Source organism: Osmerus eperlanus, chromosome 13 (genome assembly GCF_963692335.1).
Source record: "Osmerus eperlanus chromosome 13, fOsmEpe2.1, whole genome shotgun sequence".
NCBI lineage: Eukaryota > Metazoa > Chordata > Actinopteri > Osmeriformes > Osmeridae > Osmerus > Osmerus eperlanus.
Window position 1 is genome coordinate 1891984 of NC_085030.1, and position 26364 is coordinate 1918347.

The window sequence follows — 26364 nt, forward strand, 5'->3', positions numbered from 1 at the left end:
AGGATGGGGGGTCCCCCCCCCCTGTCCCCCCTGGGATTTCCGCCTATGCATTTTGAAGCTCTATACTCTTATACTATACTAATAATAATCAATTGGAGTATTAATGGAAAAAACAAAAAAGCTACTTGAGAAGCAGACAGAAGGGCTGCATTATGCATTTGAAGGTTATACTGTCAAACTGACTGAAGAACGAAATAACGATGTGAAAAAATGAAGATAGCGTGGCTCATTGGCTGGTCAATTACCATGATGCAAGGCGGTAAATAGTGTTAAAATTTGCTGATAAGTTTGCCATTTGTTCGAAATACAAATGTAACTTCATGAATGTAGTTTTTTTTATGTGTCTGCTTATTTTTGTGTTTAAGTGTACATTTGTTTTTCATTTATTTTTGATGGGGGCGGCGCCCTTTATTAACAAGCCGCTACTGCTCACAAGTATAATGTAACAGGAGTAAAATTCGATTTAAAATAATTTGATTCCATTTCAATCTATGATTAATTTTTTATACAGTTTGAACATTTTGAATTCAAGTAAAAAATTTAAACATTCGGATTCGGTTATAGTTGGCACTCCATACTCTGACTCAAAACACCACACCTGAAAAACCTGTGTGGTTCTTACTATAGACAAACAATGCTAGCTAACTATGCCTCCTGGCGGTTGTTTTACCAAAATTCACCCATGGAAAAAGCTGTAGAAAAAATAAGCCGTTGCGTCAGGGGCGTTGTTAGACATAAAGCTCTACTGGGGCACAGGCCCCTATTCATATCCCTTTTCTTCCAAGCTTGCTGCGCACAATGCAGTACTCGGATATAGAAACTCCCCTTGCTTAACCCACTGCACAACAGTTCAGGGACGCAAGTTTGATATCAGCTTTGGCAGGGACATCAATAGTTAATGCGAGCACGCACATTTTTTTCCGCATTCATTTGAGCGCAAATACTGTGTTTTTAGAGCTTCAAGTAATATTGTTTCTGTCATTTAAAAACGTTCTTTAGTTTTGTAATGTGTCTTAGCCTACCTCAATTCTGACTTGTGTGCCGAGTCCGACACCTGGACTTCTGTGTGCGTGCTGCAGTGGCTATTTGGCAACCTCAGAAGAGCGCGCTTACATGGAATTCTGCTGGCATCGATTAAACTGCTTTGATTTTACAAGCATTGATTGGGATACCGCGTTAATTTTTTCTGGGATTATCAATCTAAATGAATGCACTAATAAAGTAAATTGTTAAAACTCAAACTTTAAATTTTACTGGGGCACAGCAGATTTATACTGGGGCACGTGCCCCAGTAAAAAGGGTCTAACAACGCCACTGCGTTGCGTAAAGTTCCTGCAACATGACGCTCAAATTAAAAGAGGAACATCAGTATAGTGACACAGAGGCCTAACTTTAGACCATGTTTTTTTTTTTTTTTTTTTTACAGTTTTCTTGCAGGCTGTTTTTGGAAGATGCGATTTGCACCAACAACTTAAAGTGCAGGTAAAGTGCAGTGTAGTCCATGCAAAAATATTGGGTAATAAAACACACATACCTAGGATCGAGTGTGAATATTGTTTCTTTTTCTTTTCTTCACTGCGGCCCGTGCTCAACACTTCTAATGATTAACACAAAATGACCACACCTCTCTGAAGGTGTCTTTGAAGCCGATTATCTGGGCTTATTAACATTCAGATAAGCGTATCTTCAACTATTTTCAGATTTCAATGTATAACACATAATTTGAAAGTTTACAATCTGCACTTTCACAATCTGTAAATAAACTGAGAAATGACCTCGCCGACAATGTCACCTTTTGACTGGACATATGAACAGTTAATAGCCACATCAATTGGACTTGCTCATTGTATTCTTTCCTGAGTTTGTGAAAGATATGTACAACGAGAACCAGTCAATTTAAATGCTAATTTAGTTTTATTATCTAAATAGGAACATAATCAATGTGTAGTAATAATGGATCTCAGTTCACCTTCCTCTTCACTGTTGAGACCACTCAACAACCATAAGGTACCCCCTACAGCCCTACACATTCAAAGAAAGTCTAGTGTGTAAATTTGCTTAAAAAAAAAAGATTTAAAACCTTAATTTGTATTGCCAATTTTTCTATGACACTGTCCTTTCTTGTCTACATAGGTGTGTGTTGAAGATGGATCATCATTGTCCATGGTAAGGAGCCTGCTTTAAACACAGACAGATTAACCACAGCAAACAAGAGATAAGAGATTGAGTTGAGTTAATTTTTCAGGGACAGTGCACATTAATCAACGTTTCAGTAAAAGTGCCGGTTTTAGCCAGCCGGCTATTTTTCAACCACAGTCCCTGGGCAGGTTATTAAAAACAATTACAATACAGACAATCATTGAGCAGTGAGCACACGCAGGGCAACATAGCATAGCGACGAAGCATACAGATAGAGCAACATAGATCAAAAAGCAACAAGACTAAATCCATAAAAGCAACAGTGTTTCCACACCTCACAAGTTTAGGATTAGCATTCAGATACCCTTTTATTAGGAAACCATGTTTACTTTCAATTAGACAGAGGCTTAATTAAGATATTTATGACTTTTGTATTATTTTCAAGGGTTAACAACTGCGTGGGCTTCTCCAACTACAAGTTCTTCCTGCTGTTCCTCTCCTACTCCATGCTCTACTGCATCTTCATTGGAGCCACTGTCTTTCAGTACTTTATCAAATTCTGGGTGGTGAGTACCCTTGAGTTTTGGCCAAGACAGACCTGCCAGTTACACCCCAGGATGACTAGTGACCCAGACACTTCCATAAATCATTTTGGTCAGATGGGAGAGGGGGTAAAACACGATCCTGCTCATGATCCTACAACATCTGAAGGATATGACTGTTCCTGACCACATACTCCACACAGGTGCTTGCCCAGGCCACAGTGCTCTCGTCTTGACTATTGAACCTTTTCTCACAGGCCTACCAGCCTGCACCACATATTCTCTGCAGCTCATTCAGTATGAAACGGCTCATTCAACCCTATAGATGTTTGTCATTCATTCTGTGAACCATTTGTGTTACGTTACGCTACTAGCAATTTACATTTAGTCATTTAGCAGACGCTCTTGTCCAGAGCGACTTACAGTAAGTACAGGGACACTCCCCCCGAGGCAAGTAGGGCGAGCCGCTGAGCCACCTGACTCCCTGACACCTGATTTGGTTATTGGCAGGTGCAGAGCCGATGGCTCTTTGCAGGGGGGGGGGGGACCTGGAGTGGGCCCTTATACAGCCTATAGGTTGAATGGAAATGCAAGACAGATCCAAGGGGAAAGTTACAGAGATGGTGCATGCTATTTCAGCACCATGGACAGCGTCATGGATTTATTATTAGACGGTGACTTGCTGACATTTAAGTGTTTCCCAAACTTTTTTTCTGGGGACCCATATTTTAAAAGTCACAAGCCTTCGCGACCCAAGCCAATAGACATTATTCGTAAACAGGGCCGGCGCAAGCACCTTCGCCGCCCTAGGCAAGATGTTTCAACAGCACCGCCCCCCCCGCGCGCGCGCAAATCGGAGAGACGCCCCCCACCCCGCCTCGGCGCCCTCTGCTGGTGGTGCGGGACGGTTAATTAATGGACGCACTTCGGAATTTGGTGCCCCTCTCTTCATGGCGCCCTAGGCGGCTGCCTAGTTCGCCTATAGCAATCGCCGGCCCTGTTTGTAAATCACAAAATTAAGGTGGATTTGACCATTATTGAAAAATAATGAGGATATTTTATTGTTATTTTATTGTTATTTCAGAACTTGTAGGCCTACTGCCATTGTTAATAAACTATCTCAGACTGAGTGATCACTTCTCGCTGAACAATTGAACCAGCAATATTTAAAGAAGGTATCCAATAAGTGCCTAATAGGACATTAAATGTAGGCTATAAAAAAAAACATATAGCCCATTTCTTCTTATTTTCAACACTCAATTGAACCATAAATATTGGAACAAAATATGTAATAATTACAAAAAGATTACAAATTATACAAAACATGTTGTACCATTTCAACATTGCTAATGGGATAGGTGGGCCTGTCTGCGTTTTTGTAGTGCGTTTCAGTCCGTGGTGCAGGAGGAGAGCGCAACACGCATATCAGGCGCAGCATTCAGCTGTTTCTGTGCTTTATCTTCATTTTTGTGAGCACAGAAAATCCCAATTCGCACATGTACGTAGTAGTGAAAGGAATAAGCATAGAAATACTGGCCCTACTGAGAACAGGATATTCTGACGAAATACTTATACAGAATGATCAGGTCACAGATCCATAGCGTCAGTGCGATCGCAGCTGAGCTGCAACAACTCGGTTTCTTCTGCAGGACTAAGCGTCAACTCAAGCAAAGCCTCAGGACTCTCAAATTCGAAGGGATTTTGCATCCACCTTTTATTATTCAGAATGGCATACCTCTCTGTTGGAAAATAGCGATCAAAGTTCTCAATAAGCGCAACAACATAAGTTTGAATAAGCGCAGACGGCTGCTGGTCTTTCAAATAGGGGAAGCTCATTTTCGGCCTAAATCATATATATTTTACATTAATTTTCTAGTTCACTGGCTAGTTCACCCCTACGACACTAGCCTAGCATACTGTATATGAATGAATGAACAATCAACGAAACAATATTAAACTCGAAGAAAATGTGGGAATTAGGTTAAACTGAAACAAGGCATGTGGTGTAGCTATAATTGTATGAAATGTATGATGAAAATTTGCTAGCAACTTCGCCAAGCAAATACCAAGAAATAGGTTGCAGCAATTTGTCTTTCGACTACACTTACAGAATCCGCGATGGGACTGAGCTTGAATAGCTTTGGTGACTTTTTATAGTACAAAATTACTGTCAATCAAAAGGAGATGCAGTCTTTCGACAGACCCTCCAATCATCACGCGGAATCCCAGCGTCCAGGCCAGCCCACTCCTCCATTCACCCCCAGAGATGCTGAGCGTCCATGGGCGGGACATAATCGCAGCATTTATCCAATTACCGTATAGTTTCGAAGCACTGAAAAAAACTGTTCAAAGCTGCCCCATTGAAGTCCATGGAAGCTGAGCTTCAACAGGGAAATGCACTGTGGCGCTACGGGAATGTATGAGAAGGAAATCAGTCAGTCCACCTGCTAATATATGTATCTGATTCTGAATGAACTCATCTTCGATATGAACGTGTTCTAACGCATTTAAAATGTTAACACAATAGTAAATATTTGACCATTAATTTGTTTAAGAAATCGCCACTGGCAGAGATGCAGATCGTGACAAGGCGACCCCCAAAAAAGTAGACCAAGTGGTGTCCTTGCAAGACAAGGGAATACGTTGGTCTGCTGCAAGCACAAACTCTGTAAACCCTGTAAATGTACATGTTACAGTATTACAATTATTACTAGAATGTAATACATAAAATAAGAAACAAAATCATATCAAACTTGACATTAAAAGCTGTTTAGATCTATATTTAGAAGAACACAACTTTTAATGATAATTTCATTGTCATTTTAGCATTCATGCAAATCAACGACTGTACCAGATGAGTGTCTGGGTGACTAGTGACAAAGGGGCTGCCAATACAGCCCTACAACCTCTAAATACAACCACCCCCCCCCCCAATATTCAAATCTGGTCAAAATGTCCCCCCCAATATAGTGATATAAAAATATACATGTTACGCTACGACAGGCAACCACGCACGCTGTCCGAAATTATCATTTAAAAAATGTATTAGTCCCCCCCAATGTGGACTCCATGGCTACGGCCTTGCTGAGATGAAAGCATGAACTGTTGTATTTCACGAGGTGATGTTTTTGCAAAGTTAGCTGTTGCTAATTTACTAGGCTATGTTACGTTGTTTGTGTGGTCGGATTATAACGAATACAAAATAATTCGGATACATCCAGTCAGTCTAACTTGATTGCTATATGTTATATTGCAAGAAGAAAGCAACACGAGGCAGGCATGTAACTTCAAACTCTTTATCTAAAGTAGGAGCAGCTATAGGGGTTATGCGGAGCGCCCAGCGTTCGAACCGGAAAACAGATGTAATCGTTTCCGCTTCTCACTTCCGTACATATCTGCAGCGCTTGGTGATGCAAAGAACTTATATTGACAGAGAAGTTCAAGCATTTTATAAATTATATTACTCTCTACATTAGGCTAAGTGTGACAGGTAAGAATAAAGTGATGAGTTTATATAACGTTATAATAGCCTAACGTTAGACCGTTTCCCAGGAGGTAACGTTAACGCTAGCTCTACAGTACACATTACAACGTTAGCCTACAGTATACACAAATAAGTTATCAATGAAATATATGAATTCAGCAAATTAATTTAAGAAGCTCATTTTAATTTACTGTCATATCCATATAAATCATTATTCTGGTTTCTATGGCTAGGACCTGCAGTTCCTAGAAGGAATTAAGTTTACTAGCCTACTACTAGACAAAAAAAACGTTAAAGTTAGCAGGTGCATAACATTACGCTACCGACCAAATTTACCTGTCAGGGTCTTTGGGAAAGCGATGAAAGGCATAAATACTGTCACATTGGTAGTTGTTGCAGTTGATTGCCTAACACTGCGTTCTTTGAGTCCACTTGGACTTCGTTTTCATATTGTGTCTCTTTCTGTGTAATTGTTATAACTAGCTAGTATGTAACTTTGTTACTATTAGTCCAGGCACAGTAGCGTTTTACAACAGACTAATTGTAAAAAAAATTGCAGCTTAGATCATTTCTATGAGGTGTCCAGAACAACATACTAAAAGTCCTAAGAAATCCTAGTTGAGGAAATATGTTAAATTCTCATCAATCCGAGATGTGTGCCAATAAGGCCAGGCAACATTACACCCCAATTGGGCTATTTTTTTCCTTTACTCCTATCAAAATTAAACTTTACACACTGAAACTACCCATGACAAGTACACATTTTTGTATTACAAGTTCCTTTAAAAATGAATGTTAATATGTTAATGAGCTATACACTAATCGAATATGCCCAAAATACAGCCAAATAGGCTTAATTTTTTCCTTTACTCATACCACAATAAAACTTAACATAGTTAAAGTATAAATGAAAAGTAACTTTTTATTACAAGTTTCTTTTGAAAGTAATTTGAATATGCACATGAGCTCCACACTTATTGAATATGCTCTAATTTGAAAAGGCATTAACACCATTCATATGACAAATACATCGGCCCAATCTTCATCCAATCATCCTTCTGCTAATGACCTGATGGTCATTATTGGCATAAATCTCCCATCCAAAACATGCCACCCCCAGTCTTTTGGTCCATACGTTCACTTCCCCCTTTCCACTCCATCATTTGGCAAAAGACCCAAAGACTACAGAACTTTGCAGCTGTTGACGTTGGAGGGATAGTTACATTTATGCATTTAGCTGACGCTTTTATCCAAAGCGACTTCCAAGAGAGAGCTTTACAAAAGTGCATAGGTCACTGATCATAACAACGAGATAGCCCCAAACATTGCGGGTAGCCAAAACATGAAGCATACATTGTGAAAAACCAAATAAGTCCCAAAGGGAAGAACCATAAGAGCATGTTTAGACAAGTTACAATTAAACAACATTAACTTCAGAAGTGCAAGTGTGTACCTGTAGAAAAAGCAAGCAACAATAATATAATTCACAGCGAGTACAATAACTTTAAGTCAGTTACAACTAACCAACAAGAGCAACAAGTCTCTCAATAAGAGTCATTGTGATCCTGGAGGAAACTAACATCAGGTCCAGCCAATCATTCCTAAGTACCGGAACAAGTGCGTCTTGAGCCTTTTCTTGAACGTGGGGAGACAGTCAGTGTCTCTGATGGAGGTGAGGAATTGATTCCACCATTGGGGGGCCAGACAGGAGAAGAGCTTGTGTTGGGACCGGGCGCTCTTGAGCGGTGGGACCACCAGACGGTTGTCAGAAGAAGACCGTAGTTGGCGGGTGGGGGTGTAAGGCTGGAGGAGAGACTTGATGTAGTCGGGTGCAGTCCCATTTACGGCTCGGAAAGTAAACTGAGTCTCCACTATATTACGCTGCACCTCAAAATGCTTCTGACCTTAGATCACAATACTTTCTTTTAGCAATTTACAATTTTTATTGCTGCATACATAGCCTAACTCTTACATACATATACAGTACATTTGCCTCAACCCTTACTGCAGTTCTGGGCTTGTGCTATTGTTGTTCAGTTTCTGTGCAGGCATGAACAGGGGGGACAACCTGGATATTGAGCTCTGAGTAATGAGCTGTCTGAAAGAGCAGTGCAGCAGTGTCATTACACACTGCTGTGCCAGCTTTGCACGAACACTGACTGGAGGTCATGACGACAGGTTCTGAATCACGTAGCACTATCTGTGTAAAATACACAAAGAGACAATTAGACAAACATTGATACTGATGTATCCTTTGAATTGTTTTTTAAGTGAATTTTGCTACTATTCAGATACCGCTGAATTAAGAATTGGCCTAGTAAAGTTGCCGGGGTAAGTTTGTTGACAAGGGGTTTCCTACAAGTCTATTACAATACGAGGTGAGGTATACCATACCAAATATGTTGCAATAGAAAGATTTACTGTCAATCAACTTTGCCCCAATTACCTTACTTCTCCACTAACAGGTAGACTATAGCCATTTATCAAGTGTCTCAGAAGAATGTTTACATAGTCGAGAACATGTTCATGGTCAAATGAAAGCAGTTGTAATGTAAATATTTTAGTTCTGAGAGGCTTGATGAACGCATGCTATGCTGCAGTCATTGAACTGGAACAGACTGCAAAATTGAACAGAATACCCAAACCCATCCCTAAACATTAGCCTACTCTCAAGCTGTGTGGTTTTTCATTCTTCTGCATGGACCTGTGACAAGCTGCTCTGACACTGATAGTACCGGTAAACCTGTCTTTGTTTGAAACTGGTGGACAAGAAGATACAGCATTCATCCACTCAGTACTTATATCATTATTCTAACAATATTTTAGAAATCTGAAACACCTGCCAGAACAGCAGTCTACATTAGACCTACAGTCGACACATTAGACCTACAGTCAGATGGATTACATAACGGTTGACCAGCATAAACACACAGGACATCGTAGTAATTATACTGTTGGTACTATAACCCCATCGCTAAAATGCAGTCTTCGTTTGACTGTTTTAATCGTCTGCGAGCAAAAATAAAAGACTAAACTACTGATAGCATACAAGTTAGCTAACACTATCGCTATATCCGGTGCCATTAGCAAAAGCTACATATATTACATACCTTCATAATTATGAATAAATGAGGTGGCGTAAAACTTAAATACCTTGTCTAACAGAGTACTCGGGGCTCTGGACGTCCGTTTGGCAATACGGTGTACATCGGAAATTGTAATTAAGGGTAGCTCCTGTAAACACCGAAGGTGGCCATTATTACGCTATGTTTACATCAGTAGCGGACGGCCGGAAGTAGTTACATCTGTTTTGTAGAACCCGGAAGAATGTTGTGCATAACCCCTATTCAGCATGGTACATCGTTAAGGCTTCATCCTCGAACACTAAATCCTTCTCTCCCAGTACATGGTAATCCCACACATCAGTCATTACAGCGACACCTAGTGGTGTGGTTGCAGAATGAGGACACAACATCTCCCCACAACGTTAAATAATTACTTCCAGGGTTCTAAATTAACACCCGCCAACCCGCCAAATGCGGGTTAAAATTCATTTTGGCGGGTGTTAATAAAAATTCACTAGCCAGTTTGGCCGGTGACACGAGGCATTACATGAATGATACATAAGGCTCTGTTCTCGGCATGGTTCTTGGTCATTTATCCCCCTGGCAGTACTTCCTAAGTTTCCCATGAACACTGTGCCGTAATGCTACATGATAACGTTTTATACGCCCATTGGCTGCGCACAGTTGAAGTGAAACCGCGCGAGAAACCGTGGAAACGAACGGAGCGTCCACCAGAAAACACAAGGAAGAAGTGAAACGAAGCATAGCGGATCATAGGAGGTAATAAGAGCTAGCTAGATTAGTAAAGTCAAGTAAAAAGTTAACTTAATGCGGCGGTGGTTAGGACAAACTTCTGGGGGCGAGAAGAGGAACGAGGCAGGGGATGAGGATATTGATAGCACTAGAGAAACGAAGAAAATAAAATGTTATGCCAAATGGCTGACGGGCCGGGAATGGCTTGTGTTTGACAATGAAAATGTTGTCATGTTTTGTAAGGATTGCCGCATGTAGTCTACGCATAAGAAAAATTGTGTTGCTTACTGACACAGTCTAGTGTAATGTAAATACACTGTTCTTAATAAAGAGTATATTAGGTCAGTTTAATTAATGCCTGCTTAGGACAAAACGTTACTGTAAATGCATGGGCAGGAGTCAATCTCATGATGCGAATGGACGTTTGAGCCATTTACAATAAATCGTGTCCTTACTTAGTCACGTGTTGGTGATTTCACATACCCTTGCATGATGCATACTTCTGTGCTTCATTTTCTGTGTTTTTCATGCCAACAATGTTAATAAAATGATCAAATGCATTCAGTGAAACTCATAATTGTTCTTATTTTCACCGGAAAGAATTTGGCTAGTGGAAATTCTGATTGGCTGGTAACTTTCTAAAGTTACCAGCCAAATTGGCTGGTGATCAAAAAAGTTAATTTAGAACCCTGATTACTTCCCTCTATAAGTAAGGTAAGAGATCATTTTAAGCCTGACAGGATAAGGCATTAACAGAGCAACAGAAAATTAAATCACATGACTAGTATCAGACTATAGTAAGTATTTACGAAACTGAACCAAGTTATTTCAATCAAGTGAGCCTAAAACATGAACATGACAAGGATATGACTCGGTCCTTTTTTTTTTATTGCATCTCATGTATCAGTCTTTGAACCAGGAGGTTTTCGCTCTCTAGCGAGATGTGCTCGATCATTCCTGTCTCTCAGGTGCACAGTCTTCAGCTGTCTCAGCAGCAGGTTGGTCTGTGTTTATCATTGCTGAGTCAGCCGCCTGAGTGTTCTCGTCGGCAGGTGTCACTGCCGCATCAGGTACCTGTGTGAGGTGAGAGGAATGCCAGAGTTTCCCATCCGACAATCCGTATGCATGGACCAACTTGCTTTTGGATTTGAACTGACCCTCATGAGTTATAAATCTTTGCTGGCTGTGTTCAGTTGTATTACTGGTCTGGAGGTAGGTGAGGCAGAAAGCAATGTACCTCCTTCAATACGCAGTTTAAGAGCAGTTATCAAGTCCATCCCCATTAATGGAGTTCAATTGTCTGTAACATAAAAGTTCACTTTACAAGCATCATTGGCTCTCACCACTGTAGCAGGCATGCACCCCAGCACTTTGATTGGAGTTTGGGAGAAGGTCACAAGGCGAGCTGCAGGTGGTAGTAGGGTCACTACCTTGAAGTATTCCTCCACTATTCCTTGGGGCAGAACCGACACTGATGCTCCAGTATCCACTGTCAATGTAACAGACTTTTGCATGGTCCCGGCGCATATATCCACAGTGCAATTCAGTTTAGCCGGCGGCTCTTCTCTTTGCAGCAAAAGGAGTGTGTATTCGGGTATGTCCACATTGTACACGCTGTGAGTCTGTGCAGCAGACCTACACACACGGCTAAAATGTCCTCTCTTATTGCAAGTTTTACACACGGCAGTGCTAGCTGGGCATTCCGGTGCATTTGCCAGATGCTTGTCCACAGCGAAAGCAGGCACGGGAATTTGTAGCAGGAGTGAAACTGCCGGTGGACTGACCTGTAGATGACCCCACTCGCGCATTTTTCCATGGCTGTCGACGTTGCACTGTGCTGTGTACTTGGACTGCTTGCACAGGTAATCCACTTTTAGTCATGCATTTTGCTTGCTCGCCAGCTGACTCCATCTGACTAGCGATAGTAACGGCATCCTCTCATGTCAATTTCCGCTTTAACAACAGTCTTTCCCTTATGCGTGCATGTGCAACTCGTTCCACTAATTGGTCACGTATCATGTAATCACCGTCAGCAAACTCACAGGTAGCGGCTAGCTGGCGCAAAGCAGTCACATACTGAATTATAGATTCTTATAGATCTGCTAGCTGAACTCGCTTCCGAAATGTGTGTCATTCCACTCCGAGGTTTACCTGTGGCGTGAAGTAGCCATGCAGAGAAGTTAGCGAGGTTGCCAACCTATCACCAGTGTTCGGTAATTGGCCCTCTGTGCCTAAACAGTGAAGTAGAAGAGCGCGTTGTCTTGACCCAGTCCATTTTTGTCCTTCCACATTGATTACCAGGCAGTAGTTTTGGAAAATCTTCACCCAGGACTTGACTTAAGGCTTCATCCTCGAACACTAAATCCTTCTCTCCCAGTACATGGTAATCCCACACATCACAGTACAATACAGCGACACCTAGTGGTGTGGTTTCAGAATGAGGACACAACACTATGAATCGTTTTGTTTTCTCTAGCTGGCTTCCAACTCGTAAACCTTCTGAGTTGGCAACACAGCCCGTGTTCACAAAATAAGTTACTGGATGGAAACCAGCAAAACGAAAACAAAACGATGCATTACAATCCTAGTAACAAGTTAGACTGACTGGATGCACTTGCATTATTTTGTTATAATCCTACTACACAAACTACGTAACATAGCAAAGTAAATTAGCAACAACTGTTGATTGTCAACCAAGTTGAGCTATAGGCGAGACTGGAACATGACTCCAAGACACCTCGACGAAAGGCGATCAAGCAAGCTGCTGCTTGGATACCTTCAAACCTTTTTGGTTGGCTTCAACTTTTCTGGGAAACTTTTCTGGTGAGTAGATTATTTATACCCACAAAATATACACATACCTGTGGCATGATATTGATGAAAACATGACCTGTGGTTGTTTTCCACTATCTGATGTTTTTGCTAGCTAGCTCGTAGTAAAGGGTCTTATTCAGGTAACTAGCGATTACTAATTTGCCATGTTTAGGGGCGGCTGTGGCTCGGGGTAGAGAGGGTTGTCTGTTAATCGCAAGGTTGGTGGTTTGATCCCCGACTCCTCCTAGGTCATGTGCCGAAGTATCCTTGAGCAAGACTCTAAACCCCAAGTTGCTCCCGATGGGCAGGCCGGCGCCTTTCATGGTAGCTCGCTGCCGTCGGTATGTGTGAGTGTGAGTATGAATGGGTGAATGAGAGGCAAATATTGTAAAGCGCTTTGAGTGCTGCTAAGGTAGAAAAGCGCTATATAAATACAGTCCATTTACCATTTAGTCAAATTAAAGCAAGCACAATAATTCAGACATCCATTCTTTATTGATGGCTATGTTTTGTGATCTCTTGCTACCATCTACTGTCATTCATTTACGTGTTGATAGAACATTTATTCCTCGTTTATTGTCAGGCCACAGTTCAAGTATTGCAAAAATGTGTAATTTGTTTGGAAAATCTGGGCTAGGGCTAGTTGATGGACGACATGTAGAATAAACCAGACTTTATGCTTATTTAGTATAACAACCTATTGAAATGACAAGACGGTAATGTATGACTGTAATGTTTCATAGGGTAATGAAACGCACCACTTGTCATACCACTTGATTGCCTGCTGTTGACCGTTTTCAATATATTGAACATCTCCCTTTCTAATTTTACAGGTGAATGTTGGCCCGCACAGGCCCCGTTCCAAGAGACAGAAAATGTTGAAAGACGGTTGCACTGCTGTACAAATTGTCCATATATAGTAGATGGCCTTCTCTCAGGTGTCGAGCAAGTAAGATCAGCTCAATTCCCTGCTGAACATCAACGAGAAGACCGTCAAGGACCTAATTCCTTGATGTACCAGCAGCGTTTTTATTTTTTCCAAAGTCTGAAAGCCCATCTCCCATCCCACATCCTCACCACATTGCATAGAGGGACTATAGAGAGCATCCCAAGGAGCTGCATCACGGCCTGCAGAGGACAGTGAGGACAGCTGAGAATATAGTCGGGATCTCTCTTCCCTCCCTCACAAACATCTATACCAAACGCTGCATCCGCAAAGCCACACGCATTGTGGACGTTTTTTAATTTCATTGTGTACTGTAAGTATAATGACAATAAGTGCCAGTTGACTTGTCATGACAACAGACCCAGAAATCCCAAGCCCTTCATGATCCTGGATGTCCATAGTGGATCCTGTGTAAAGGATCATGTCGTAAATATAGCCAGAACATCACACAACTCAAACATGCTGTACCTTGCCGATATGTTGACGGAAGCCTTGCCTACCCAGTGTTGGGAAAGTTCACTTTCTACATGAACTTGTTCAGTTCATAGTTCACACATTTAAAATGAACTAGTTCAGTTCATAGTTCATAATTCAAAATTTTGAACTATATTCACAGCTCCAAAAAATGTTTATTAGTTATTTTTTTCAATATGTTGCGAGCTATAATTTTTCTAAATTATTTCCACAGCCCATATAGAACCACAGACAGCAATTATGTTATTAGTTCAACGGTGAAACTGTGTGTCAAATTTCATCTTCATATCCAATTTGTAATTCACAATTTGTGAATCTCCCCTTTTTTTAATTAATTATTGAAATCTTCACACACCAGAATGAATGCGTTCACAGTATTGTTCATCAGGCAGTAATACAGTACATTCAGTTAACGTTCACCGAAATTATGAACGAGTTCATTGAACTTTCGTTTAATGAACGCGTTCAGACGCAACACTGTGCCTACCCCTACACAGCATCAAGGATTTAAAGGGGTGATTGACTGGGTTTTTTGGGTATTTCACACTGTTCCTTAAGGTCTCCGAATAGGGTATGTAACATTGGTTGGGCTGAAAATGGCCAGGGTCCTGTTCTATGCCCCCTGATACATCCTCTGAAATTTTCCCGGGAAAAAACGCTAGGTTTTCTCCTTTTATGGTATGCTCATATAGATCAGCTGCACGCTGATTGGTTGGTTTACAACGAGTGAAGCTGTGGAGCAAAGACGCAACACGGCCAACAGCACTCAGTGAAACGACGAAGGTGGAGACTTAAAATATAAACGTACAAATAAATCTATTGTGTCTACACAATAGACACTGTTTTCAACACTGTTTTCAACACATTGACTAGATATCATTTGAAATGATTAAGTTAGTTGTTTCCACTTCAAACTGGATCGACTTAGGTGGGTAGAATGTTACAGCTTAGCAACCAAACTATATCGTGATTCAACTGAGCTTCAGAGCTCGACGTGCACCTCCTGATTTTCCTGACTATCCGTCCGTCCGTCATTTTACGGATACCCCTTGGCTGTGATTGGTCCGTATTAAGAACCGCTTGCGACAGGGGTGGGGTTGCCGTGACCAACAAGACGAACAGAATCCTTTGACCGCCATTGCTGTAGGTTTTTAGAATTCATATTTCAGCTAAACAGTACATGTAAATCAGCATCTGAATTAAAATGTGACGAGAAATGGGCAGTGTAGTTGCTGAAAATTAGCTTATTTTATTGATGAAATGGCTAATTTGTAAATTTGCTTCGACTTTTCGATAACCTAGCTAGCATCGCAGTGCAGCGCCACCTACTCTTCTGGCGGTGAATTGTTTTCAGCACCCACAACCTTCGGAGTACTAGTACAGAGGGGTGTTATTTTCAGCAGCGTAAATTGAGTTTTTGAGTTTTTTTGGAGTTGTCCCCAAAAAGGGCAATGTTGCCGCAATTAACACGGCAAGGGAGACAACTTGTCAAACCATTACGACCGTTAAAATGCGTAAATTGTAGGCCTACCAAATCTCCTTAACATAATTATATGCAGTTAGGCCTACTGATAATTAGCGTAATTTGATAAGCTGTCTGAAACCGTTCTGACAGTAGCCTATGGCCAATATTCTAAACAGGAGATTGAGAATAATAGCCCAAAAAAGAAGGCAGCAATTGAAAATTGTAGATAAAATTCAAAACACTGAAGAAGGCCATGACACTTGATGTGGGCTAATAATGTTTTTGTCTTCACATCTTGAACAAAATTAATAAATTAGCCTACTTCAAAATAACTTTGCCACACACATTTATTAACTGATAGGCTAAGTGCTGAGCTTTAAGATAAAAGGGAAAGATAACCATGACTAAAATGGGGATTTACTGAAATAAGTATTATTGCACAGATCCAGCACAAACTTTCAGATCAGAAGGTGACCCAAACTGTAGCACACTTTGCTTGGCAGAACAGTCATTTAAAATGACTCAGCATGACTAAGAATATATAATTATTATATTACACATGCATATTTAATCCAAATCCAATTATTACTATTCTGGCTGACAGTGTATGGACAGCTGCCATAGTTTATCTAGATAAACTATGCTGGGCCTGCTGAACCTATACTTCTTCCACAGATACTGGTCAGGGAAGCATTACTTCTGTCTCTGAAGACCCTTGGCGCTAGTGGGATAAACGCTCTTTGTATAATCTGAGCACCTTCATCCACCACAGGGTTGTCAAAGAATGGATACGCCAATTGATTGAGGGAGGCTCTCTGTACAAATGAAATGTACGAGAGTCTGGTTAGGACCAGGCTAGGACTAAAGTGCTTTGCGCGCAGGAATTTACTTGACGGAACTGTCTTTTGAGATTCTGTTTCCGCCTGTTTGAAATTATTTGCAACACATTTTAGTTTAGCTTGACTTTTAGCCTGACACGGATCAGGCTAGTTCCGAAGTATAAGTTACCTTGGTTAGAATAAGCCACCTTAATGGAACGGAACTCTCGCTAAAGTAAGTGAGACTTGGCGAAATAAGTCTCGCTTTTCGTTAATCGACGTTGATGGAACACCCCCCAGGTGTTTTCTCTCTCTAGCTGTTCTTGCATTCCTTGCAAATGAAGGATTGAATTATTTTGCGTCTATTCCAATATGTAATGATAGTATTCAATGACACAAATCTGTGTTCTAGAAAGAGTGGTCTGGAGTCGCAGAGGTCCGATAATATCAGCTTTAATGCAGCAGTTGGAAATCAACAAGTACAGAGCTCTGGGGTTGTCTACGTTTCCCTACCCGCAACAGAGTTTGGGTTGGTTCACGAAGTCCAACTGGCTATCTGTCCTTCCCCAGCATATATTTATACAGTGCAATTAAAAACAGAAAGATGAAAAGAGGGTTGAGCTTGTTCTCTCGTGCATCAGGGAGTTGTTCTTGCCTACGCGTCCCACCTGCTCGGGTGCCGTCTCCACCCGGTTTCAAGGTTGTTTATAAAAATGAAGAGATAGAGACACAAAGAACAGCCTGCTTCCCACACCCTGTGTGAGACACCATGTTTAAGCCTGAGCACACTTCTCAGATCATAAGACAGAACTTTAATAAGCACAATATATTCTTTACAAATCAGCGTTAATAAAAAGCAGATGAGCTAGAGTGTAGCTAACATTGACTCGACGGGCATGGCTGATGTTTGACTATACCGTAGCTCTAGCGTAGAAGATCCCTGTGCAAGCAAACAGGATCGACTAGGTGGGTAACGTTAACACTACAGCTTAGCAAACAAACTGTCGTGATTCAACTCAGCTTCAGTTAGCTCTAGCTATCTTGCTGAAAAATAGATCTGGACAAACATGCATCTTGAATTGTAGATTTACATGACAACACGGGTTATTTATTTGAATGAAACACAGCCCCATTGCCAATAAACTAAATCATCACACATTCTACCGATGCAGGCAGGATACGTTAGCATTGCTAATAACTGTTAGCGACAACATCATACTACAGCTTGCGGTTGTGATGAACATAAGGTCGGAACAGCACCTCTTTTCAGCAACAGCTTCATAGCAAATCCTGCTTTACATTGTCCCAGGTTTTCAAAACGGTCCTCGGTGAAATGGTTCGAGCAAATTGAGGGTCGAACGGCACAGGGATCTTCTCATAGACAAACATCACAGCCCGTCGAGTGTTTGGTTCCTTGGGAAGGCTCTGAAAAGTGTCAGCATTCCCTGTACAGCCTGGAACACTGCATTTACCACCGTAGTCCATTTTCAATATGCTAGAAAAACGTTCTTCTTTGTAATTCTGTGGAAGTACACAGAGCAGTGCGCAGCAAATTTTGGGGTGTGACAAAGGTACAGACAAGAGCCCAAAAAGGTGGACAAGAGCCCAAGAGCCCATCTCACAATTAAAAAATGTAGCTGTAAAACGGTAGGTTTTGAAAAAGCCACCGAACTGACGTCAGTTCGGTGGCTTTTTCAAAACCTACCGTTTTACAGCTACATTTTTTAATTGTGAGATTTGCATAGGAAAGAGGTGTCAATGGACTTTGGGGTTCACTGTATGTCCATTTTACCCACTGAACTGTCGTTATTCAACTGTGACAAGGTAAATTCGGTTTTGCAATCAATGACCCTTTAAATAATTTTGATGTGCTATTTTTTTATAGCTGTGTGCTGAATGTTTGTGCTAATGATATTCCTTGATATGTAACTTGACAGTGACGAGATTGTACCCTTTCCTGGACATGTAACTGAAATGAGTAAAAGGATACTGTGGTAAAAATTAAGAAACGTGTTGGTGTGGGTTTTTTAACTTTATACTAAACTAAATATTTATTAAAATAACTTATTACTAGGGCTGTCCCTGACTAAGATTTTCTTTGGTCGACCAAGACTCGACTAAAACGTCTGAAAATCGACTAATCGAAATTTGAAACGTTTTTTTTTTTTCCAGAAAAAAAAAAGTACTAACATTTTCCCAATCTGACTCAAAGGCTGCTTGACATTGCAGATTCAGCCGCTAATAGCCTACTAATAATAAAACTCGTATCACCAGTCCTGGGGGGTATTCGTCGTAGCTCGCTAAGCGGTTTAGCTTGCTAATTTTCAGAATAAGATAAAAAACTCTTTTTGGTTCGTGGAAGCAACTTTCGATAAATCACCATAGTAACATATCAATTAGCACTAACCTGCTCCAGAGCAGGCTAACGTAAGTGTAGCTGGATAAGCTTGCCACACCCCCGGAAAATAACATGGCAGCTCCATTTTTGAGAGACCCAGTTGACCAAGGACCTATATTCTACTTCGATTAGCTTTCCATATCAATAGAGTTCTTCGCGATCGCCAAGATCCTTTATTTCACACGGATGAGTTCTTGTTTGAGCGATATCGATTCAGCCGACAAGGACTCATTTATTTGCAAGACCTTCTCGGGCCGTACATTGCAAATATCACACGCCGCAGCAAGCTTTATGCTTTATTATGAGCTGCTGTATGTGAATATGTAACGCTATGTTTTAGGAAATGTCTTGTCTTATCTGTTATGCCTATGCTTTTTATATGTTTCACTGTGGGAGAGTGGGAAACGTCATATCGATTCCTTTTTATGTCTTGACATGTGAAGAAATTGACAATAAAGCTACTTGAAACTTTAACTGTGCTTCAGACTCTCTGCATAGCCTTGAGGTTTTTTGCGTCGAGGTACATTTTTATACAGTATAGGCAATGTAGAAAACATTGGCAAAGCCGCAGCATGCGTTGCTGTAAGAAAAGTGTACTTGGCGCTTAACCAGCTGATGAATCAATTCATTATATTCCCTATGTCCCAGTCAATGAAATCAAAGAGGGATTTACACATACGCTAATGTTAACGGGCTAAAGGGACAATTGATTAACTTAGCTTCAACCCTTACGACGAACGGGGCCCTGCTGTAACTGAATGCCGATGGTATTTAGTATCTCTTACAATGTACTACAAATTAAAAATATTGTTTGTTTAACATGCAAATCATCAGAGCGCGCTTATCACTGCCTGAAAACTTGCAGCATGCGAACTTACGTAGAAGCTGAGTGGGGAACGTTGCAACAGAGAAAGATTTTGTTGTCTTGGCCGGAGAAGATAATGTCATTCGATTTAGATGTGATTCTTATGATAGGCATATTCATTTTTCAACCCAGCGCGATAGCATAAGCGAAGTAGGGCTAGGCCAACTTACGTTTTTCAGGTGGTATGCTACATCATATTCAACGTCGAACTATGAAAAATAAACCGTTGTTGGCAGAGTTTGCATTCAACGTTTTTCGAGTCACCCGGTACTTTGTAAATGTACTTTAATGAAATGCTGCCATACCACAGATTTCTTTGCCATTTTGACTAATAACACAGACAAAGTAGGCTATGGCAGAGTTTGTAGTTCGGCAGCCAATTGTGCTCGTGCCGTGTGCAAAATACCAAAACAAAACAAAGCGCAGATTAACGAAAAGGAAAACAGTAACACCTTTTCTTTTCAATTATATATTTTTAATAGTTGCTTTATTTGTCTTAAATAATCTATAATTTCTGTAGAACATTTCGTTAATTCAGCAATGTTGACACAAGCGGGAATCAGATCTCACACTGCCATACGGCAGCTCGACTAAAAAAATCGTAGTCGACCAAGAGCATATCGACCAGAAAATCGACTAGTCGACTGAGTGGGGACAGCCTACTTATTACTGTCATTACTGTTCCGATTTTCAAATATTCACGCAAGTGTATCCACAGTGAATGGATATGATATATTATCCTAGTGTAGCCGTCGACAAGCTAACTTGGCTATTACCAGAGAATGTCTAATATGTGGAGAACTCAGACCCTCGCCCCTCGGCTTGAAGCAACGGCCCCAGTGAATGTAGGTGGTATTGCATTTCTTGTTAGACATCCGGCTCTTCCGGTCGTTTTTAATCTATTAACTCCAGTCAACATTTACAAAACTATCTCCCAAAATAATTTTTGTTCGATTCTCAAACCTGGCTCATACTACTAGCTTTTTCATAGAATAATTTTTCCTGATTTTTGCTAAGTTTGAAACCAATCCGAAATGGGTAAACTAGCACCCCATTTATTTGCTTACGTCATTAAAAGTTGCCTGCAAATGTGCTCACGGATACGAACAGGGCACGAGCACAAAAGTTCACATTGGCCGATTGCCGATTTACCTGGAGCTGAATGAGCCATAGACTTATATTGAATGAGCACAGGGAGAAATGGCTTGAGTTGCCTGCCCTGTTGTAGCAAGTTTAGCAAATGGTTGTCACACATGCATGAAATGTTTTTAATATAGTTAATTCCCGTTATTTTAAAACAGATTTGATTTTGATGGCAAATATTATATTATGTTAAGCGTGAGCATAGATTGTTGACATGTCTATCTTGAGCAAAGACGAAGATTAATACTTTAACTGATAACCACAATAGGAAATTATATATATTTAAATAATATTAGTCTTGCCTTCAGAAGCTTTTGTTAAACACACCCATTATTCTTTTTTTTATCGTGTCATCAAGCCAGACTGCTTTTGTGGGACGTTCCATTCTCAGTGACTCTATTTCACCCCCACTTATATATGATGGAAACGTCTTGTATATAGTTCTGTTAATATGCCCCTTTCAAAGGCAAATGTTCAATAAAATATTACATTATACAATAAAACATTATTACCAAGTTTTGTTAGATCACGTTGGGGTAAATTGTGCCATTGATTATTGAAGTAAAACAGAATATTTTCATGTCAGAAACTGTGATGCTATATAAAAGCTAGACAAATTCAATACAAAATTACTCATTTAAGGTTAATTTAAAGTTATTTTACAACATCAAAGACTTGATTGGCAAGTCCAGTTCTTTTATATCCTGGCCTTATTTCTTTTCCATCTATCTTTTTCTTCTCCATGTATCGTTTTAGTGACATCCTGCATATGTTCATCTGCCTCGCCATGTGACAAATGGACTTCCCCTTCTCCACCTCTTTCACTGCTTTGTCCATGTCCGCTAGAGGAGTGGAAGCCCTGCCTGTCTTACTCTTATAACTCCGTGGCATGATGGTCTATTTCTATTTTCTGTCTAAAATGTCAGACAGAAAATAGAAAATAGTCTCTAGAATGTCACATAGTTTTTGTGATAAAATGTAAGAATACAACGTATAATTACAATAAAATAATATGTAATAAAATATTCATAAGTGGCACAACTCACCCCAGGCCCTTTGGCACAAATCACCCCAATCCCACGTTTTTGGAAATGCATCATCCAGCAGTTTTGAGCTAAAATCATGCTAGCTATATACACTCATTGTGTAGCTTACCAAAGCACTAAAACATGTGTGAAATGTTTTCAAACTTGTCTATAACTGTTCAGACACAACAATCAAAAAACCTTGATCATAGAAAATTTACTTTGGAAGGCAAAAAACAGTTTTTTGAACTTAAATGTACTTATGTCTCATGCAATGAGGCTCTCTTCTTTGCAGGATGAGTAAATTGGCTGACTCTTCAAAAATGTGGGGTCACTTGACCAATTTCTTCTATGGTTCCCTAGAAACAGGGGTGGCACAACTTCCCCGCTGGCATAAATCACCCCACTCTCCCCTACGCATCATAGAACTGCTACTCAACCAACCTAAACCCTCAAGGTAGACAAGGAAAAACCTTGAGGAGGTGTGGAGGAGGGACAGAGAGAAGAGAGTAGTAGAGAATGCAAAGAAGCAACTAACAGTTACAATAACAGTGAGGGTGAGGTCCCCACTAGTAAAGTGTGAACTAGTGCAGCAGTTTAGCAGACAAAAAAGGGTATTTGATGTAGCCCTAGACACCAGGGCGCCAGCCCTCGTAGATTGGAACATGAAATCTGTTCCAGGGAAGACAAACTCTAAATAAGAATGCCCTGTCCTCTGTAGAATGATATGAATATGCATTTTTCATATCAAATCATACACCTGAACTGTTTATACCATATTGAAGAGAAGAACTAGCACTTTCTAATGATATAAATACATGTAAATGTATAAATGTTTGACAAATCTTTACTTTATTTGTAAATTCAAGTTATATGATACATATACAGACATAAACACACTTTTTCTTCATTTGTAATAAAGTTTAAACTAAACATACAAAAATACACACAAGACATACAACTTCACTTTAGCATCTTTGGGTGTCTAATGCTAATGTTGTGTTACAAGAGCCTAACATGACATAGCACAAAATATAGGCCAGTACGTTATAATTATAGTCAGTAAAAGCAGTTTCTAATGCGGCGTAAACAGGCCTTCTTACGTACCCCCCTCTCTCAAAGTGAGGACCCTCAAATATAGTCGGGAACATCTGAAGGTTTCACTTTATTTTCAACAAAGGGAAAATTTGTCAAAAGACATGTCTTGGTACTTTCAGCTGAAGTAGTGCAACTTTATAGCCATTTCTGTATCCATCTAGGTTTCTTTGTAATTATGGAAATGTTCTGATCTTCAGCTCTAACTGGTTTTCTCCCAGGGGGACCTGCCCAACGGACGCACTAAGTTCCATGTCCTCTTCCTCATGTTTGTGGCACTCATGTTCTTCGTCAGTCTTATGTTCCTATTTGGTTACCACTGCTGGCTGGTGGCCAAGAACAGGTCCACTCTGGGTAAGAGTTCAATCGGATCCCCCTTTTTTCCAGTGGGAGGTGTTGAACGTTAACAGGGATTCTGGAGGGGTTGGGTAGTGAATTTGAAGCTTTCTATATTATCCTATAAAAAGTTACAACTGAATCCGACATCTCCCTCTCTTTCTTTGTCACTGTCTATACCCCTTATTCCCTCAGAGGCCTTTTCTGCACCAGTCTTTGTAACTGGTCCAGACAGGAACGGCTTCAACGTAGGCCTGAAGAGGAACTTGGAGCAAGTGTTTGGAGAAGACAAGAGGCTGTGGTTCATCCCTGTTTGTACCAGGTGAGGCAAGAGGCTCTGGTTTATACTGTACCTGTCTGTACCAGGTAAGATGTTAGGAGGCTGTGGTTTGTAGCTATCTGTACCAGGTTTCCAAAGCTCCCTACGTCCAGATTATATGCATGCTAACTTAATATTTTGGAAGTTTTGCATGCATCTACGACAGTAGATGTAAGGAGGGAGAAAAACAGATGGACGGAAGAATGTATGAATGAATGAGTACATTTATTCATTTAGCAGACACTTTTATCCAAAGCGACTTACAAGAAAGGTAATAGAGTAACAGCCTAACTTCCTGGCCCTTATGTTTCAGCCAAGGAAACGGACATTACTTCCCCCTCAAGAGCCAAAGTGAGTCCAGGAACCCCTTACTGGCAAATGAGGAGGGCTGGGATGAGGAAGAGGACGAGTCAGAGGAAGGCTGCTTGGGTGAGTGTGAAACAAGGCAGTGGGAGGCTGACTGGAACGTTTCTGTTTATAAATGACTTTTTTTTAGGTATTGTTTTCTGCTGAGATATGCTGAACACTATAACCTCACTGTGTTCATAATATATAGAATAACAATTGTCAAAAACATATTTGACATCATTTTGTTTCAGATCTGGACCCTTCGGTTACAATAGAGATGGAAGAGTAAGGGATGGATGATGTAGATTGAACATTCCTATTGCCTGAAACTGTGCTGTCCTCCGGATAATTTAAGCAATTTTTCAGTGATGTATTTTTTTCCGGTCTCTATAGAAAACTGGGACACTTTGTAGAGCTCTGAGGACTATGGGACTGCACACGTAGAGCTGTATTGTGGTTAACACATTCACAATCCTGTGAAGCCTTTAGAAAACTCTGAATAGGCATGTGTGGATGGATGACATGGTTCTTGTTGAAAAAGTATTGTGGGTTCATGTGGTGTACAGAATATAGTAATTGAAAAAAGTCCAAAAGAAAGTTTGGATTATCAACAATATTCATTGTTTCTTTTTGGATGGAAATATTGGCATCAGTATCTCCCTTGGTTGGGTATTGTCATTTATGTCCAATGTGACAGAATATATGAATGGCTCTTTACATTGCTTCTCCTTTGCAACTGCAACTGGGACATATTTTGCTCATAATGTCTTTTTATCCATATTACTCTTTCTGTCTCTGTCTCAGTCTCTGGTGTGATGTTGTACAGTACAAATACTTTAAATAGCAAAGCTCAGGGCATCTCTTGTTTTGGGGGTATAAAAACCAATACCACACCCTACCAGTCTAGAGAGACCTCTTGTAGTGTAGGAGCTTTATACTCCAGCTCATGAACCTGTTCATTTGACAAAAGTGGCAATTCCTCTAACTGTTCATCAGTGTTTGTTTTATGATAGTTCTATACTACGGCCCTTTAATACTTTTTCCAACACCTATAACTCTGAGATCTTAATGTTTTAAATAAAGTAGCATCAGATACTACTGAGTTGTCGTAAAAGTACTACAGTGACAATATGTTTTTGTTGTTTTCTAACTGTAGATTTTAAAGATTGTAGATGGTCTCATTATAATTTTAGGAATGCTATACTGTTCAGTTGCAGATGTCAAGGCACCTTGTCGCACGCTTTTGTTTTAGAGTCAGAAATTCCGTTTACTCTTGAGGCCCAGACAACATATTCATCAGGTATGTATGCATTAGGTGTGTGACGAGATCTTGTGCCACGTATTATGCCACATATTAAAATGTGACAATATTTCTTGTTGAGGTGTAAGGGTGTCGATACACTGACAGCTAATCAAGGGTTAATCATCTAAATTCGAACCTGATTCGCGTTGCCAACTATCCCATGCAGCCCTGTGGGGCCTGTCACGTGACATCCTTTGAAAATGAATGCGATTTAGCTGGCGAATTTCAGATCGATTTGCTGCCAGTGGATCAGCAGCCGAACAGCCTTGCACCATTCGTGCCGTGTTAAGACAGCAATTTATGTAGTCTTAAGCCGGCCAAATGTGTCATTTTAACGTGTACATTAAATTACAGGTTTTACATTTACAACTGCAGACCTCTCTCCTCAGGCCCCTTGACCAATGGGGATTGAGAATGAGCTCCCTCCTATGACCCCTAGTTCTGTGAGTCAATGTGGTTTGAGTATGACCTACCAATTCCGTAAACCAATGGGATTTGAACATGAGTGGTACGCTTCTGTAGTTTGAATACATTGGTGGTAGATGTATTTGGAATATGGTTTAATAGTTAATCCTAGGGATATTGAGGAATTACATAACAGATTAACTATAATAAACATAAAATCAAAAGTATTTGCTGGGTTGGGTGTGCTTGAACTATTGATTTATGCTAAAAACTTCTAATCTAATTGTCCACTAAATGAAACCGAAACATTCTCTCTTTATTTTCATAAACTATGATTATGGCATAAATGTGGGTCTAGCCAGCTACTTGAATCATTTAAAAACACATACATTTTACATCAATTTGCATCGGTAGCTGTGATGCCAATTTTGCTGTTAAAAACTATTGATTTATGCTTGCACAAAAGTTCAAGTTATTAAAATCAATAGGCCTACAATACATCCTCTGACCAGTGGGGGCGATAACACCTGCATGAGAGGGGCCTGAGGAGAGAGGTCTGTCTGAGGAAGACCAGAGCCTGTTTGAGAGCCTGGCCACTCCCTATTAAAGATCCTGTAAAGTAAATTC

General features: G+C 40.4%; 1 protein-coding gene across 1 annotated transcript; it reads left to right on the plus strand.

The window, feature by feature from the left end:
* The first annotated feature begins 1904 nt into the window (after positions 1-1904).
* Positions 1905-25127, plus strand: LOC134031993 (palmitoyltransferase ZDHHC15B-like). Its single transcript, XM_062475749.1, has 8 exons — positions 1905-2007; positions 2134-2166; positions 2585-2705; positions 23248-23380; positions 23558-23684; positions 23995-24110; positions 24281-24314; positions 24423-25127. The coding sequence occupies exons 2-8, from the start codon at positions 2147-2149 to the stop codon at positions 24448-24450; spliced, it is 579 nt and encodes a 192-aa protein (XP_062331733.1). The 5' UTR covers positions 1905-2007; positions 2134-2146; the 3' UTR covers positions 24451-25127.
* The last annotated feature ends 1237 nt before the right edge of the window (positions 25128-26364 follow it).